This window comes from Morus notabilis, unplaced genomic scaffold (assembly GCF_000414095.1).
Source record: "Morus notabilis unplaced genomic scaffold, ASM41409v2 Scaffold255, whole genome shotgun sequence".
Taxonomy (NCBI): domain Eukaryota; kingdom Viridiplantae; phylum Streptophyta; class Magnoliopsida; order Rosales; family Moraceae; genus Morus; species Morus notabilis.
In genome coordinates, this window is record NW_010365473.1 from 158,142 (window position 1) to 176,599 (window position 18,458).

Consider the following 18,458-nt stretch of genomic DNA (forward strand, 5'->3'; position numbering starts at 1 on the left):
GGTGTTATTTCTAGTTCTAGTAAGAATGACATTATGCTTTGGCATTAAAGGCTTGGTCATCCAAATTTTTATTATTTAAAACGTTTGTTTCCTAGTTTATTCTCAAATAAAGATCCATCTCTTTTTCAATGCGAAATTTGTGCTTTAGCAAAAATGCATCGATCTCCATATATCCCTCGTCCATATGTTCCTTCCAAACCTTTTTCTCTTATGCATAGTGATATATGGGGACCTTCAAGAATTTCAACTCCTTCGGGAAAACGATGGTTTGTTACCTTTATAGATGATCACACAAGAATGACTTGGGTTTACTTGATGACACAAAAATTGAAGGTGGAACACATTTTTAAAACGTTTTATAACATGATTTACACTCAATTTGAAACAAAAATCAAAGTTTTAAGAAGTGACAATGGTCGTGAATATTTCACAAAACATTTGAGTGGTTTTTTCTCACAAAATGGCATTTTTCAGCAAAGCTCCTGGGTTGACACGCCTCAACAAAATGGTATTGCCGAAAGGAAAAATAAGCATTTGTTAGAAGTGGCTCGGGCATTGTTATTTACACATAAAGTACCAAATTTTTTTTGGGGAGATGCTGTTTTAACAGCAACTTTTTTGATAAATAGAATGCCTTCGAAAGTTTTGAATTTTGCCACTCCTATAAGTGAATTTTCCAAAATTTTTCCCCAAACAAAAATTCAATCAACTTTGCCACTGAAAACGTTTGGGTGCACTGTTTATATCCACAATAAAGATGTAAACTTAGGAAAACTTGATCCTAGAGGAACTAAGTGTGTCTTCTTAGGCTACTCTCCAAGTAAAAAAGGATATAAGTGCTATGATCCCAAAAAAAGAAAATATTTTGTCACCTTTGATGTGCAATTTTTTGAAAAACAATCATTTTTTCAGCCTCATCTTCAGGGGGAGCACACACAGGCAGATTCGGCTTTAGGGGGAGATGAAAAAAGTCTTTGACTTTCATGATCAAGGTGAATCCTTTTTTGAAAATTTTTCATCAGAATTTGCCCTTCAAAATTCAGATTTTTTGCAAAACTTAAATAATTCTGAAAATTCTGAAGAGAATCATCAAGAGAATAACTCTGCAGATGTTTTAAATAATGAAAATTTGGCTCCTTCCAGTGTTAGTCCAATTAGAATAAGAAATAACACTGAAAACAGGTTTGGGAAAGTTTTCTCAAGAAGAGAACCAAAGTCAAGTGGATTGACCAATAACTTGCAGCATGGTCAAGAATCAACCTCAATACCAAGTCCAGAAGTTTCAGGTTTGAGTCCAATCCCGGAAAATTTCTCAAATGAGCTTGATTTACCTATTGCACTAAGAAAAGGAACTAGAGAATGCACTAGGCATCCTCTATATCCCATGTCCCATTTTGTTTCTTATAAAAAGCTATCTCCTTGTTTCCATGCCTTTGTTACTCAACTCTCACATGTGGAAATTCCGAGGAGTATTAGAGATGCAATTCAGGTACCCGAATGGAAAGCGGCTGTTTTAGAGGAGATGAGGGCTCTGGAGAAGAATCGGACATGGGAGGTTATAAATTTGCCAAAGGAGAAGAAAACTGTTGGGTGCAAATGGGTATTCACGGTCAAGTTCAAATCTGATGGATCACTAGAAAGGTATAAAGCACGTCTAGTAGCCAAAGGTTTCACTCAAACCTATGGCATAGACTACTCTGAGACGTTTGCACCAGTAGCTAAATTAAATACTGTACGGGTTCTTCTCTCAATCGCGGTAAGCTTGGACTGGCAGTTACAACAGTTAGATGTCAAGAATGCCTTCTTAAATGGAGATTTAGAAGAAGAGGTTTTTACGGATCCTCCACCCGGTTTTGAAGATAAGTTTGGTTCAAAGGTGTGCAAACTGAGGAAATCTCTCTATGGGCTAAAACAATCACCACGAGCATGGTTTGAGAAATTCACAAGCTCGGTAAAAAGACAAGGTTATTCTCAAGCTCAGGCAGATCACACATTCTTCTTTAGAAAATCAAAGGAAGGAAGAATTGCCATCCTTATTGTCTATGTGGATGACATTATCTTGATAGGAGATGATATTCTAGAAACGGCCCGATTGAAAAGGTGCTTGGCAGATGAATTTGAGATCAAAGACCTCGGGAACCTAAAATATTCTTAGGTATGGAGATAGCAAGATCTAAAGAATGAATAATGGTCAGCCAAAGGAAGTATGTACTCAATCTTCTCGAAGATACTGGAATGAGTGGGTGCAAACCAGTTGATACTCCTATTGATCCCAATGTAAAACTCGGGATTAGTGAGGGTGACAGGGTTGATACTACGAGATATCAAAAGTTGGTTGGAAGGTTGATTTACTTATCACACACTAGACCAGACATAGCTTTTGCCGTGAGTATGATAAGCCAATTTATGCACTCTCCTCAGAAAATTCATATGGAAGTTGTCTATTGAATCCTTAGATATCTCAAGGGTTCTCCGAGAAAAGGATTAATGTTCAGAAAACATGACAACCGAACAATTAAAGCCTATACAGACGCTGATTGGGCTGGATCCGTGACTGACAAGAGGTCTACAACTGGATATTGTTGCTTTGTGTGGGGAAACCTAGTTACATGGAGAAGCAAAAAGCAAAGTGTTGTTGCCCGTAGCAGTGCAGAGGCAGAATTTTGAGCAATGGCTAATGGGCTATGTAAGTTAATTTGGCTGCAGCGGGTTATAGGAGATCTTCAACTAACAATAGAAGCTCCAATGAAGCTTTACTGTGACAACAAGGCTGCCATTAGCATTGCTAATAACCCTGTTCAACACGATCGCACCAAACATGTGGAGATAGATCGGCATTTCATCAAAGAAAAATTGGAATCCAGAACTGTGTGTTTACCCTTCCTGCCAACATCTCAACAGATAGCTGACATTTTAACCAAGGGGTTATTTAGACCAGGGTTTGATTCTTGTATTAGCAAGTTGGGTTTAAAAGATATCTATGACCCAACTTGAGGGGGAGTATTGAATTATGTACATTAATTAATTAATTAATTAGGAGATATTGTTTAAATTAGGAGATATCGCATATCTTTCCTAGTTTAAGGGGCAGTTCTTATTTTTTAGGAAAGATTCTAGGAATATCTTGAGGATAGTTTCTCTATCCTATTAGGGTTCCTAGTTTCCCGATTCTGTTAGCCACGGGACCTAGGTCTTTTGTAACCTATTTATACTCCGGTTTTGTACCAATTAAATCAAGAAAGGAGTTATATTTTTCTCAGAAACTTACAAACTTGAATGAAGACAATAAAGAGAAAGAGATAGACTTGCAAGCTGAGGTACAAAAGTCTCATCATGAAGAAGATTCGGATGATCATGAAGACTCGGCAGAGACTCTTGCTTTATTGACAAAAAACTTCAACAGAGTAATGAAAAAATTCAACAAGAAGAACCGGAATCCAAGTCTTGGCAACATCAACAATCGAAACACAAATTACCCCAACACCAGCAACCCCCAAAGGAACAAATCTGTAGCAAATAACGTCGACCTGAAAACGAAGAACAAGGGTATCCAATGTCGGGAGTGTGATGGATACGGGCACAGCCGAATGCGCCAACACTCTTAAGAAGAAAAAGAAGTCTTTCAATGCAACTTGGAGTGACGAGGAATCAGAAGGGAGCCAAGAAGAAGATGATCATGTGAGCAACTATGTTACTTTTAATGTTCTTACTGATGAAAGTGTTTCAACCGATAGTGTCACAAGTGGTGCTGCAGATGGTGTTACAACAACTGCTGCGATAGAATCAGTTATTAAAGAAAAAAATGATTCTAACTTAGAATCAGATTACAGCAGTGACGGTGAAGAACTCACAGAAGATGCAATACAGGAAGCATACAAAACCATGTTTGAAAAATGGGTTAAAGTATGTAAACTGAACAAGGCTTGGAAGATCGTGTGAATGACCTTCTTAGAGAAAAAGAAGGTATGAAAAGAAATATGGATGATCTTAAATTGTTGATTGGTGAAAAAGAAAGGAAGGAGGTTGTGATGAAAGCTGAACTGGAGCATGCACAGAAGACGTTGAAAATGATGAACTTGGGAACTTTCAAATTGGATCATATCCTGACTAGAAAAGCTAGTGGTGATCATCATGGACTTAGATTTTTTGGAAAATGTTCTACGTTCAAAATTGTCTTTGTGAAGGAGCAAGTCACTCAGGAACCACAACCTGTGGTTGGGAAGCGTGTTTCAGGTTTTCAACAGCGACGTAAGAGGTCTATTCCCATTTGTCACTACTGCAAATTTTCGGGACACATTAGACCACGGTGCTATAAATATCATAATGATCTTAGAAAAGGTATGGTTTATATCTCATCAAGTCCCACAGGGAAAACGTTCGCAAGAAACAGGACTACTCGCCGTGTGTGGGTAAGAAAAATTGATCTAATATGTCATGTGGCTTACACTTCCTTAAAAGCGAGTTCGGTCAACTCATGGTATTTCGATAGCGGTTGCTCCAAGCATATGACAGGAGAAAGCAAGTTTTTGAAAAATGTTCGAACCTGCACTGAAGGACATGTGACGTTTGGAGATGGTGTCAAAGGAAGAGTTCTTGGAAAAAGAGTGCTGGATGTAGATGGCTTTCCAAGACTAAAGAATGTTTTGCTTGTTGAAGGATTAAAAGCAAACTTGATTAGTATCAGTCAATTGTGCGATCAAGATCTACATGTGAAGTTCTCCAAGAACAAATGTTTAGTATTTGACAAGTCTGATAAGTGTGTTATGGAGGGCTCAAGATCGTCGGATAATTGTTACATGTTGACATCTCCGGTAGCGTGTTTCAAGACAATTTTGGATGAAACTAAAATTTGGCATGAAAAACTTGGCCATTTGAATTACATAAATCTAAGTTAGATTGTTAACATTGGAGCTGTAAGAGGAATTCCCAAGCTGAAACTAGAGTCTATTGGAATTTGTGGACCTTGCCAAGTCGGCAAACAGAAGAAAGTGTCGCACAAGGTGTTGCAACGGATTTCTACGACACGGGTTCTTGAATTGCTCCACATGGATCTTATGGGGCCAATGCAAGTGGAGAGTATTACTGGAAAGAAATATGTGTTTGTGTGTGTAGATGACTACTCTCGGTACACGTGGGTGGACTTCATTAGAGAAAAATCGGATACGTTCGAAGTATTCAAAAACTTGTGCGCAAGATTGAAAAGGGAAAGAGATTGCAAGATTGAGAAGATAATGAGAATAAGAAGCGACCATGGAAAGGAGTTTGAGAACTCAGTTTTTGATGGTTTTTGCAACAAGCATGATATAGCTCATGAATTTTCTGCTTTGAAAACACCACAGCAGAACGGTGTGGTAGAAAAGAAAAATAGGACCATTCAAGAAATGGCAAGGATGATGCTGAACTCCAAGAGGCTGTCTTTCAGACTATGGGCAGAAGCAATGAATACTGCATGCTATACAATCAACAAGGTGTATCTCAGACCACATACCAAGCTTACTCCCTATGAAATCTAGAATAGTAGAAAGCCAAATCTAAACTATTTTCACATTTTTTGGAGTGTGTGCTATATACTCAATGATTGGGATCAGCGTGGCAAGCTTGACGCCAAAAGTGATGAGGGAGTATTTCTTAGTTATTCTACTAGTAGCCGAGCCAATCGAGTCTATAGCGAGAGAACACAGAAGATTATGAAATCTGCAAATGTAGTGGTGGATGACCTCAAGAAGGTAGTTAGAATGACCTCTGATGATGAGATTCTCCGTGATATTGGAACTGAAGATCAAGATGCTGAAAAATAATCTGTTGAAAAAAGTGTCACAGACGATGTTGTAACACCGTTTGAGACAGATCCACCAGAAGTCGAGACAGAAGCATTTGATGTTGCAGATCCGACCACCAGAGAACCATCCTCCAGAATAAAAAGGAATCATCCAGTTGAAGGGATCATTGGCAACATTGATGAAGGGATACGCACTAGAGACAAGCCTAGATTAAACTACCGTGACATTGTGAGATATGTGTGCTATACATCCAAAATGGAACCGAAGAATGTGAAAGAAGCTTTAGAAGATGAGCTCTGGATTAATGCCATGTAGGAAGAATTAGGACAATTCGAGAGAAATGATGTGTGGGACTTAGTTCCACGACCAAGTAACTCTAATGTTATTGGCACTAAGTGGATTTTCAAGAACAAGACAGATGAGTATGGAAATGTTACGAGAAACAAAGCCAGACTTGTAGCTCAGGGGTATACTCAAGTAGAAGGTGTGGATTTCGATGAGACATTTGCACCTATAGCAAGACTTGAATCAATTCGTCTCCTGCTATCATTTGCCTGTTTGATGGGTATAAAAATGTTCCAGATGGATGTGAAGAGTGCTTTTCTAAATGGTTTTCTAGATGAAGAAGTTTTTGTTGAACAACCCAAAGGTTTTGAAGATCCACAGCATCCCGACCATGTTTACAAACTGAAGAAGGCGCTATATAGGCTTAAACAAGCACCAAGAGTATGGTATGAATGACTGACTAAATTCTTGAATAAGAAGTGCTACAAGAGGGGGGGAGTAGACAAGACCTTGTTTATCAAGAAATTTGGAAATGAGATCATCATAGCTCAGATTTATGTGGATGACATTGTGTTTAGATCGACATCACAAACAAAAGTGAAAGAGTTTGTTGAACAAATGAAGAATGAATTTGACATGAGCATGGTAGGAGAACTGACTTACTTTCTTGGTCTGCAAGTGAAACAGATGAAAAATGGAATCTTTATCTCACAAAGTAAGTATGCTAGAAATTTAATTCATAAATTTAGTCTAGAAAAGGCTAGGCAAATGAGAACACCGATGGGCACCAATGAGAAGTTGATTAAAGATGAAAATGGAGTCTCTGTAGATCCAACTCTTTATCGAAACATGATTGGAAGCTTTTTGTATCTAACTGCAAGTAGGCCTGATATAAGCTTTAGTGTTGGCGTTTGTGCTAGATATCAAGCAAACCCCAAAGAATCACATTTGGCTGCAGTGAAGATAATTGTTCGCTATGTTAGTGAGACGGTGGATCATGGGATTTGGTTCTCAAGTGATACAAATTCTAGTCTTGCAGGTTTCAGTGATGCGGACTGGGTAGGTAATGCAGCTGACAGGAAGAGCACCTCAGGAGGATGTTTCTACTTAGGCAATAATCTAGTCTCCTGGTTCAGTAAGAAACAGAACTCGATCTCTCTATCAACCGCAGAGGCTGAATATATAGCGGCAGGAAGTTGTTGCACTCAATTGTTGTGGATGAAGCAGATGTTGGAAGACTATGGTATTTCTCAAGATGTTCTGACAGTCTTTTGTGATAATACCAGTGCTATAAATATTTCAAAGAATCTTGTTCAACATTCTCGAACGAAGCACATCGATATACGACATCATTTTATCCGAGAACTGGTGGAGAACAAGATTGTCTTATTGGAGAATGTAACTACAGAGAAGCAACTAGCATATATCTTTACAAAGGCTCTTGATGCTGTTCGATTTGAGGCTTTACAGACAGCTTTGGGTATTTGTGTAATGTAATTGTTCATAGTTTAAAAAAAAAAAACAACATTGCGTTTTGGTTGGGAGCCTTGTTTTAAAACAGTCGGTCCCTTCATTTGAAATTCTCAACTCTAAATTTTTTTTTGTTTCAGAAAACTTGTTCTCCGTGTTTCACAGAAAATTTTCCAAACTGGTGAGGACCCGAAGCAATCGAGTATTCAATCGATTTCCCCCCAAGAAGTCTTCCACGCCGTCGAAGAAGGTGAAGTTTTCTACTCCTCGTCGAAATGCTCACGCCTCTGCCGACAAAGAACCTGTTCCACTTGCATGTCTACCTCCATCGGTAATAGTTCTATACTCAAAGGCGCCGATTTGCGACGAAGGAGAAGAGATTTACTCCACTCCACGTGGGTCTTCAGAACAAGAAAGTATCGCCCCCACCGCTCCAGTGTCTCCATCGCCTGAAGTGCCAAGTTTGGGTGAGAATCGGTCTCCAATAAATTCTTCTAAGCCACCTAAGGTTGTTGCAGATCAAGTGCTTGATGAAATGCCGCAAAGAGACCCTCATCCGGATTTGATGAAATTTGCAGCAAGACCGGGTTTTTCATCTTGGAGTTCTCAATCACCTGAATTCCCATAAGGATTGAAGCCTCAATTTCCACCATGTGCTGAAAAACAGAATCCTGAGTCATCTTCGAAGAAGCAGTCTTGTTCTTTTAGTGAAGAATCTCTACATCCATGTGACCTTTCTCCAGATGATGAGGAAGAAGTTGTAATGGAACCCGTGGAACCAGTGAGAAAGGTGAATTCTTCACAGAAATCAACAAAGAAGCGGAAAGATAAAGGTTCATCGATGCCAAGCAGAGTCACTCGGTCTGCAGCAAAGTGTTCATATTCTACTCAGAGGTTCTTCACAAGAAAACACAAACAAGACTCAAGCACCCGGTACATTCTCTACTTTCTACTCAGAGGTAAACAAGATAGTATGGGATTCAGTAGTGCAGAGAAAATTTTTATCTGAAAGGTTATTGCATGATGTCAAATTTAAGGAGTTAGGAGTTTTTGATCTTCTAAAAGCACAGAATTTACTTGGAACAATGACTAGGGTGCAGCCTTTTGTGAAAAATGTGGTTTATGAGTTCTATGCAAACCTGGTGGAAGAGATGAATAACCCTGCATCTGATATGTATCACAAAGTGTATGTCAGAGGTCATTTGTTTGATTTTTCTCCTGATGTGATCAATGAGTTCTTTAAAAGCAATCGTCCGGTTGTGAACCGAGAGGTTGATTTTAATGTCATTATTGCTGAAATAACTGCCAATGTGCGAAGTAAGTGGCCTCCTGCAAAGTCTTTCCCTGCAGCAGAGTTGAGCTTGAAATACTCCGCTCTTCATATGATTGCTCTGAAAAATTGGATGCCAAGTATGCATGCAACAGGAGTAAAGAAGCCTTTGGCAAAGCTTCTCTTCCTGATTAGTACTGCTACTTTTTTTGATTTTGGTCAGTTAGTGTTTGATCAAATCATCAGCCATGCTGAAGCCACAATCACTCATCCGGTTCTTCCTTTCCCTTCTCTCATTTATGAGATTTTGACGAAGCAACATGATGTCAAGAAGTCGGATGAGTTGTTTGAGAAGGCGTCGGGGATAATCCGAATATTGAAGAAACTACATTCGGGAAAACATGTCGATGATGTTCAGGGGGAGCAGAGTTCCGATGAAGATGACAACGTTGAACCTAGTGTTGCTCCTAGTGTCTCAGGTGGTGTTGCAACAAGTTCTTCACAGTCCACAGCAGCGGTTCTGAATGCAAAGACTATTCAATTTTTGTCCAAGGAGCTGCTCAATCTGTCAGCGTATGAGTCTCATCTTCTTCAGGAAATGAAGCGGGTAGGACACAAGAAGAAGGAGATCACTGCTCTTCTTGGAGATATTCAATCTTCCTCGGGTGCTGATGGATATGTTAGTACATCACAGTAGTTTGTCTTTCTTTATTGCTTTTCATATCTTGTATTCTTTGGCTACATTTTTTGTCGAAAAGGGAGAGAACACTTAATTAATCTAACCTCCTTAGTCAGATTTATTTGTGTAATCAGTTTGTTTTGTTAGTTTTGCCAAAAATAGCCAAAGGGGGAGATTGTTAGTGTATTTTGTGATTGGCTTATTTTTGACAAATTAGTTGAAAAACTATTTTAGGCAGATTGGTTGTAATTTGGTGGTAAGCTTGGCTAGCACAACAAATAGGGAGCCTCTTAAGGAAAGTTTTGGTGGCACGGCAAATGAATTGATTTGATTACAGGGAGTGAGTTGACCTGAAGGATGAATGGTGGGATAATCTTTAAGCTTGTAGAGGTTTTTTGAATGAGAGTGAGACGGCAGAAACTGTGTGTACGCTGAACGTATTTTGTGTGATAGGGTGCTGAAAACAAAAGGTTGTGGATATTCATGTGAGAATGAGATTGTAATGTTAAGAGTCGCTTGATGTGTTGCGACGTTTTGTGAGAACACTTTTGAATTGGTTCTTCGGGAGAAGATTTCTTTGGTTTCGGGAGGAAACTGTCAAGTCGAGTGGTGCTCGCTGATCAAACGTTCTAAGGAGATTCCAGGCAACGGCCACATCGTCAAGGAATGAGTCGTTGAGTGTGTAAGACCGTTCGGTCCTTTGTAATCTTTCGAACTTAGTGGATTGATCACTGTCTTGGCGTGACCCCGCAGAGTAGGTGTGCGCACCGAACTGCGATACCATTTTCTGGTGTTCTTTACGTTTCTGCATTTAGTTTCCTGCATTTAGTTTCCTGCATTTCTGATTTGCTGGTTTATTTTCAAAGTTTCTGTTATAACAGCGTTACAATAAAGTGTTGTAACACTTTCTGTAACACCAGTGACTAAAACGGACCTTTCACTAGCCATTATATTTTACGTGTTGATCTGGACCATTGAACTTACTTTAGCATCTATTCTAGGGAGCAATGGCCAGGGGTTTTAAAAAGATTTACACTATTTAGATAGCGAATGAATCAGCACAAGTATAACAAAGTCTATCTTCTCTCTATCTCTTCTACAATGAGACAGTACCAGAGCATAAAGAAGATCCTACACTTCTTTCTAAATGTCAAGCCTTATCGCTTTATTAATATGGCAGTAATGAATCGGATTAAGCTCTTGAGTTCAATTAACTGCATGAACATTATCACATGATCCTGATATTGTTGATCGAGCTGCCATTTCATGATGTTTCTACCAAAAGAAAAATTTCACAGGACTTGCCTCAGCTACTGCCCTAGCTCATTAAGCTCATCTATGATTCACCAACATTTGTATCTATTCAAGTATGAAACTTTCCAGAGCACAAAAATGGCATCATTTAGAGAATTCACTGTTTTTGAGTAAACAAGAGTGTGCTAAAACTTAAATAAAATAAATAGCAGTGATATCAACTAGTCACACTCACAGCATCATCACCATAAACTTGTGCATAAAAGTAACTAGTACGTTTATCGGTTCCTAGACTAAATTTTCCGAAACCAAGTTAAATGCATAGCTATTTCAGGAAGCATCACAATTATGTTTGTTGGGATTTGGGAGTACGTCCCAGATAGTATCAAAACTCAAATTGGATTTTGAATTGTCCTTAAGAAACCGATAAAACCATCAACTAATACTAACCCATGTGCTCAAATTCTTTTCCTCTCTCAGGAAAAATGAACCTCAACTTGTAGTGATTAGAGCTGTAAGTTTGAGCCGGTCTAAATGGGCTGGCCCGGGGCTGGGCCTGGCTCTAACCCCTGAGTTGAACTAGGCCGAGGTTTCAAGCCCAAAAGCTTATTCAGGCCAAGCAGGCGTAAACTCCATCTTTTAAAATTTTTAAAAGGGCCTTATAAAATTTTGGACCGGGCTTTATGGCTGGGCCGGAATAAAATTTCCATTCAGGCCACGAACTTTCACCTCTAGTAGTGACGGCTGATCTAATATGCATGCACAACAAAGGATGGTAATAGCAATTAACAAGGGATGGTATGACAAATGAAAAAACTAACCAAATCATCCTTTCTTCTATATCTTTGAAGCCCACATCGAGCAGAAGTAAAAATTCCAGCAACAAGTCCTAAAGCCCAACTCTAAGCGTCAATTCAACAAACACATAATCGACAACTTAATATATAGTTATATAACAGAGAAAACCAAAAAATTACCACACTGGAAGCCGAACCCCCCAATCGACTTTGCCTGCCCATCAATATAGAATAAAAAAAGCATCAGTTTAATTCCACACAAATCTGTTTTTGAAAGTCAAAGAGGAGAAGCTTGGTTACCACAAAAGCAGCATGAGAAACGCCAGTCAGGCCTGCATTAGTGAAGAAAATTAGTTCCGTGTTTATGTCTACGTTTCCCACCATGAAAAAACGTTTCTTTGTTTTTGTATATAACAATAATACCTTGTTTACGAGCATCGTAAGGACCAGCACAGAGACCCCAGATTGCACCAGCCTGAAAAATGGGATTTTCTTCGGTGTATTAAGAATTTCGGAAATGTAGGAAAAAAAAAAGGTCGAAGATTGAAACTTTGAAAACACACACACACACACACACACAAAATAAAATAAAAAATAAAAAAATATTTTTTCTAATATATTCTCATATACATATATATATATATTAGATATATTTACCGTTCCGACGCGGATTATAGATTCAACAGCTAGAGAAGGGCAAGGAGCTATGCGTTGCAGTTCTTCTGCATCTTCCATTTATTGATTATGTTAAGTCTAACTTGTCGTTTCCCTTCTGGTTTCAATTTCATCCATATTATAGCAGAGACATAGTTGGGCCAAGTCTTAGTGGGCCTCGATGGAGGCTATTCTATTGGGCCGACAGACGAAGAGGACGTAGCTTTCAAAACGACGCCGTTAAATATTTTGCCAATTCTAAGAGGGCCGAAAACCCTAGCCCCTTTTTATCCCTGTCTCTCGGGTGCTTTGGCTAACCTAACCCTAAGTCGCAGCTCACACCCGTCTAACTCCATCGCTCTTGCACCTTTCAGAGCTTCGGTATGTACTTTCTCTCTCTATAGATACATTGTATGTATATCTGTGTATTTGTATCTCTGCCTGCGTTTCTGGTTTTTGCGTCTTGGATTCTGATTCCAGATTCCTTTTGAATCGCAGAAAATGAGTCGCGGAACGGCGGTGGCGAGCAAGGGGAAGAAGAAGGGAGCGACGTTCGTGATCGACTGCGGGAAGCCGGTCGAGGACAAGATCATGGACATCGCATCCCTCGAGAAGTTCCTCCAGGAGCGGATCAAGGTAGGCGGCAAGCCCGGCGCTCTCGGCGACTCCATCACCCTCACCCGCGAGAAGAGCAAGATCACCGTCACCTCCGACAGCACTTTCTCCAAGCGGTATTCTTCTTCTTCTTGTTGTTTTGCCACTGTTGCGAATCGAAATTCATTTCCTTTTTTCTAGGTTTTTGTTATGTGGTTAAGATGAGATCTGGAAGTTGTCTCTTAGTACTTTAAGGTGATTTCATATTGTTTCGATATGTATTTACGTTTACACAGTTATTTCTTGGGATAATTTAGGACTTGCTCTGAGTCAGTAACAGTTTTTCTATTCCTCTCAGCATTAGTATGTGCTTTTCTTCGTATTAATATCGACTTATGGTTGGAAATTTCTTGTTTAATTATGTTAAATATTAGTCTCTTCTTTTTGGGCTAATGAATGGGGTAATATTACTTGGAAACATATATTTTTATGATATTTCTAGTAACGTGTTTGACATTTGTTGTAATTTGCTGATAACGATATCAAAATTTTGTAGTCGTAAATTCAAGACCTGGATATTTCTGTGGATACTTCCAGTATAATCAGATGGGTCTCTCGATGATTTTGCGCAATGAGTGTGTTCTTTGTTAGCTATGGAGCTTTTACATCTCGTACTGATTTTTGCTTCTTAGGTATCTTAAATACTTGACTAAGAAGTACTTGAAGAAGCACAACGTGAGGGATTGGCTTAGGGTGATTGCTTCCAACAAGGACCGGAACGTTTACGAGTTGAGATACTTCAACATTGCTGAAAATGAGGGAGAGGAAGAAGACTAAGCGTCTAGTTTCGGAAGCATCATCCATTAGGCTTAGTTGCCTGAAATAGTTATTTTTTTCCCTTCTTCAGCTGTTTATTTAATCTTGTTGGATCTGTTTTGTTGTTGCTTACTTAAGGGTTCTATTCAAGATTTTGCTCTGATAATTGGAGGATTTGGTTGTCTTATTACCGGAGTGGACAGTGCAATATATGCTTATTTTTTTGTTTCTGCCTGTGATAGAGTAAAGTTACTGGTCGGTAATGGTGCAAAATTTTTTAGAGAGTAAGGTAGTGTTGCATGCATTGCCTAAAGATTCAAGTTCTGCGGGTGAACTTTAAAATACACAACTGAATTGAGTTGGTAGTGCAGTTTAAAATTGACCTTAGCGTTGTGGCTTAGTAGTTTTACAATCTTGAACCAACCTGCATCGAGAATACCTATACTAGTCCAATCCGAGAATACCTATACTAGTCCAATCCGATCCAATTGTGGAGTGTCAACCATCCCGTCCATTTTTATCACATATTACATAAATTTTAGAGAAAGTTACATATTCAACTTCCTTAAATACTAAAAGTACCATTTTTAAAAAATTATACCTCTTGATTAATTTTAGTTTAAAAGGTAGAAATATACAGGCTTTTTGTGTAAGGGGTATTTTTAAAAATTGTTCTAAATTTTAGCTTCAAATTTTGAGTTTCTCTGAGAAAATGTTCTTACACGAGAGTTTTTCTCCCCTAATAAAAGTGTTTTAGGCTTTTAAAGGAGAGATATCTTTTAGTCCACATTCTATAACAAAAAGAAAAATGCTTTATTCCTTTGTATTATGCTAAGGAGAAGAGGTTTAAAAGAGGGTGCTCATAAACGGCAAACTGCAAACAGTTGCCTTGCTTCGCTTATAGACTGCGTTCTTTTGCCTTCAAAATCTGCAACTAGAGAGTGTGTGTGTGTGTGTGTTTTTTTTTTAAGTTCAATCTCCTAATAGAGTTGATATTGTGGTAGGGATGACAATTCGTGTCACATGTCGTATTTTAATAATTTCTTTTTAAATTTACAGTTAACCCGAACACGATCCGTGACACGAAATTTTTTAAAATTCGCAACACTACCACTTTACGGATTGACAAGACACAACACGAAATTGACACAAAAATTATATACTTTTTTTAGTTTTTTACATATTAAAAATAACTTAAAATTCATAACACATTAAAATACAATAACAACCAGAAAAATTAAGCAAATAATAGTATAAGATTTTGAGTATAACTATCATAATATCACAAGTTGATAATAAAATTTAAAATATGTAAGGAAATATATGTATATGTATATGTATATATATATTAATTTTTTACGAGTTTCATATCGTATTTGGGTTGGGCAGGTCTAATTTGAAATTGACTCGTATTTTTCGTGTCAATATTAAGTCGACCTAATTCTGATTTAGATCTCTTTTTTCTCAATCCTAACCTGTGAAATTCATGTCGATTTCGATAGCGTGACCCATATTACCGGCCCTATGTTAGCTCGGCAACCATCATTCATAAAGATGTGTCTTCAAAGCCAGAAGCAAATGCGATATTCTTCAAGGCTGGTATCAGCAACGCACCCAATTCTCGGCCCGTTCACTTCGCTGATTCGAGTTTGTAATTCGAGTTGAGATGTGATTTTGTGTGAGAGCTTTTTACTGTAGCAAAAAAGTTAGATGTGACTGTTTCTAAGAGCTTTTTACTGTAGCAAAACTCAAATTCTAAACTCGAATCGGCGAAATGAACGGAGCCATCTTTCCCATCCGACCCCAGAAGCTATTCTCGCAACTTCACTTTCCTCAATCTTTTAACTCTCAGCTCCCATCCCACTTCCAATCAGGAAGCCAAATCCACACCCAACCGCTTCGCTTCAGGTTCGCCAACGCCCCATTTGTTCAATCGTCTCTCACCAACCACAGCGTTGGATGACTGGACCAATACCAAACTCCTCCATCCTCCGAAAACACTCATTCCCTTCACTGATGAAACCCCCATGTACACAAGCCCAAAACGAGGATGGTCAATAAAGTTCCAGGGGTGGTTTAGTCGAGTTAGACAGCGTTCTTTATGAATATTTCGTCAGGGACAATTTTCATCCAGAAACTAGAGAGATATCCATGATGCTTGATGAAATCATGAAGAGGTTTAAGTATGATGAGAGGTTTTGTGGAGGAACACCAGAGAACCTTTGCTTGACCTAGATGAGGAAGTGACTGAACTACCTTAGCACTTCATATTGAAAAACTGCCAGTTAGATTCGACTTCTTGAAGACAAGTTCTGGTACGCCGTACGCCAATACGCATTATTGAGAATCTGGGGATATGCAGTGATTGTTGTGATGCTATAAAGATGATTTGCAAAGGAGTTTGGTCGGAGATCGTTAGTAGAGATTGTAATATATAGGTTTCACCATTTTAGACAAGGGTTATGCTCTTGTGGAGACTACTGGTAGATGAATGAGAAACTCTTAAATTGAAACCAGAATTTCCCCTTTTAATCTCATGAACTACCTAAATGGTGCCAATCAAGAAATCATTCTTGCTTTACACATAATAGTCGTTTCTCAATACGTCATTCTAGAAGAAGGATGTTCTTAGAGAGAGTGTAAAAAAGGTTAAGAAGACGCAGAAAGGACTCAAGAGATCAACTAGCTCAAGCGGACTTTGTTCAACATTTTTTAAGTTGATGCAAGGTAAAACATTTCCCATTTGTTCTTGTTTTGTATTTCAAACTATGTGCGATAAAGGTACAAACCAGTCTTAACACATAAAGAAGGTAATAGCAAAGTACCCTTAATAGCAGCAAAAACAAAAAAAACAAAAAAAATAACAAAATAACAAAAAATAACAAAAAATAAATAAATAAAACAAAGAAGAAGAAGAAGCAAGCAAGCAAAATTTTTTCCTCTTTTAAAAAAAAAAAAAAATTTGTTTTCAAAACAAAAGTTTTTTTCTTTCATTCTTGTCTCTCTTTTTGCTGCAAAGGCTATGAGATTTGAAGTAGCGTTTAGTTTGAAGGTTCTAGAACTAGAATTATGATTCTTGTTTAAATCTTTATTTGTTTGATAAAAGTAAAAAATAGTTTTGATTCAAGGTTTAAAAATCAGTGTTTTGTTTAAATGGTTCTGGTTTAAGATTTAAACCCTGATGTGATGTTTTAAACTAAAATTACCCCTGGTTTTAAAACTACCTCCCTTTGATTTTGGATGGTTCAAACTCCTGATTCTAATTCTTGTTTCAAAATTATGATAGGACTCAAAACCATGATTCATGTTTCTATTCTAAAACTAAAATCATAATTACCCTAATTTAAACATTCATACCAAACGAAGTCTGAGATTTTTATAGGAGATATGTCGATTTTGTGGCTCATTTGTGATATGTTATGACATGTAACACAATATTTTTAGAAATGAATACAAATAATAACTATGATTACATTATTGGTATGATTGCTGTGCCATCGAGATTTTGATTTTAAGCTCAAATTCTCCACTCGTAATAAAAAATAAAAAATAAAGTTAATGTCTTAGATCAGGACAAGATATGGTGTGTGATGTATTGCACGTATCTGTCGCTCAAATAAATAATCGTGCTTTCATTTTAGTATGGACCACCCGCATTATCAAACAAAAGAACAATAAAGAAAAATATTGAAGGCTAGGCTGGTAAGCTCTCGAACGATGTTAATAAATATAAAAAACTTCCCATCGCTAGTTAGGAAGGATTGATTTCAGACGTCATTTTTCTGATGAAAAAAATTCCAAGATTACTCGTTTTACTTTATCAAATTTTTTTTTTGGCTAGATTACTTTATCAAATGCTTGTGCCTTCAGAGTCGAAGCAATAAAATAACACGTATGCCATAAATATCTTCTTTGTCAGATTGCGTGTCCAACCTTTAATGTCATAAATATTAATCAAGTTTTTTTATATATTTAAAGAATTCACACTTAAAATATGAAAAAGAAAACTTAAAACAAAATCAATTAAAAATCATTTACACGTGTGATGAACGAATGGGCTCATTTGTTTCATATACTCTTAAACTTAAATAATTGATTCTACTATAATATTTTTTTCAAAAGAAATTTAAATTTTAAACATGAAAAATAAAAATTATGATTTAAGTATACCTTTTAAATAGGCCATAAGTGACCGCATATGCTTAATAGGTGGCTGCCAATAATTGTATCGTTTTGCAGTTTCTTTTTAACATCAATTAACAACAATTTTCTTACATAATTTTTTATGCTTTTGGGACACTTTTTCTGGCACCGTATTGGAAAATACGATAATTTATTAAATTTTACGTTAAAACTTACAAACTCAAAAGACAAAGTTACAAAAGTTACAATAAACTTGTGAATTTTGAAGGAATACGATGAATCATTCGAGTTTATAAGTTATAACGTAAAATTCACAAGTTATCGTATTCCTTCAAAATTCACAAATTTATCATAATTTTTACAATTTTATTGTTCGAATTTATAAGTTTTAACGTAAATTTTAATAAATTATCGTATCTCCCAGTACAATACCTGAAAAAGCGTCCCAACAGGATAAAAAGACCCTTTCATTACTAAGTTATTAACATAGTCCTTAAATTGTGAGTGTTGTGATATTTTAGTCCCCAAATCTTTTTTCTTAGTAGGTAACTCCTTGAATTTTAGTTTTTTGACCATTTTAATTCCTTAACATTTAGATTGACTACTATCTATAAAGCTTAAAAAAGATAATCATATGTCTATCGAAGAATAATTGAAAGCTATATATTAATAGTCTCGACTAGTTAGCTTGCTTCTGAGACCAATCCTAATCAAAT

The 18,458-nt window shown here is 37.3% G+C and overlaps 2 protein-coding genes across 2 annotated transcripts in view; one reads left to right on the forward strand and one right to left on the reverse strand.

Annotated features, from left to right (window-relative positions):
• LOC112093570 (outer envelope pore protein 16-4, chloroplastic) overlaps positions 1 to 12,304 on the reverse strand; it is a 16,165-nt gene extending 3,861 nt beyond the window's left edge. Inside the window, exons 1-5 of the mRNA XM_024172265.1 lie at positions 12,193 to 12,304; positions 11,959 to 12,010; positions 11,836 to 11,867; positions 11,716 to 11,749; positions 11,560 to 11,627 (exon numbers count right to left, since the gene is read on the reverse strand). Of these exons, the coding sequence (XP_024028033.1) occupies positions 11,560 to 11,627; positions 11,716 to 11,749; positions 11,836 to 11,867; positions 11,959 to 12,010; positions 12,193 to 12,270 (264 nt within the window). The 5' untranslated portion in view covers positions 12,271 to 12,304. The remainder of the gene's footprint in view (positions 1 to 11,559; positions 11,628 to 11,715; positions 11,750 to 11,835; positions 11,868 to 11,958; positions 12,011 to 12,192) is intronic.
• A 165-nt stretch (positions 12,305 to 12,469) lies between these two features.
• Positions 12,470 to 13,833, forward strand: LOC21389636 (60S ribosomal protein L22-2). Its single transcript, XM_010108084.2, has 3 exons — positions 12,470 to 12,570; positions 12,688 to 12,920; positions 13,476 to 13,833. Exons 2-3 carry the CDS (start codon positions 12,691 to 12,693, stop codon positions 13,618 to 13,620), a joined length of 375 nt encoding a protein of 124 aa, XP_010106386.1. The 5' UTR covers positions 12,470 to 12,570; positions 12,688 to 12,690; the 3' UTR covers positions 13,621 to 13,833.
• Positions 13,834 to 18,458: the final 4,625 nt, after the last annotated feature.

Bases quoted from the DNA above. Each gene is read 5' to 3' on its own strand.
- LOC21389636 (XM_010108084.2), top strand. From the start codon at position 12,691: ATGAGTCGCGGAACGGCGGTGGCGAGCAAGGGGAAGAAGAAGGGAGCG. The intron at 12,921-13,475 runs GTATTCTTCTTC...TTTGCTTCTTAG, and splicing joins GACAGCACTTTCTCCAAGCG to GTATCTTAAATACTTGACTA.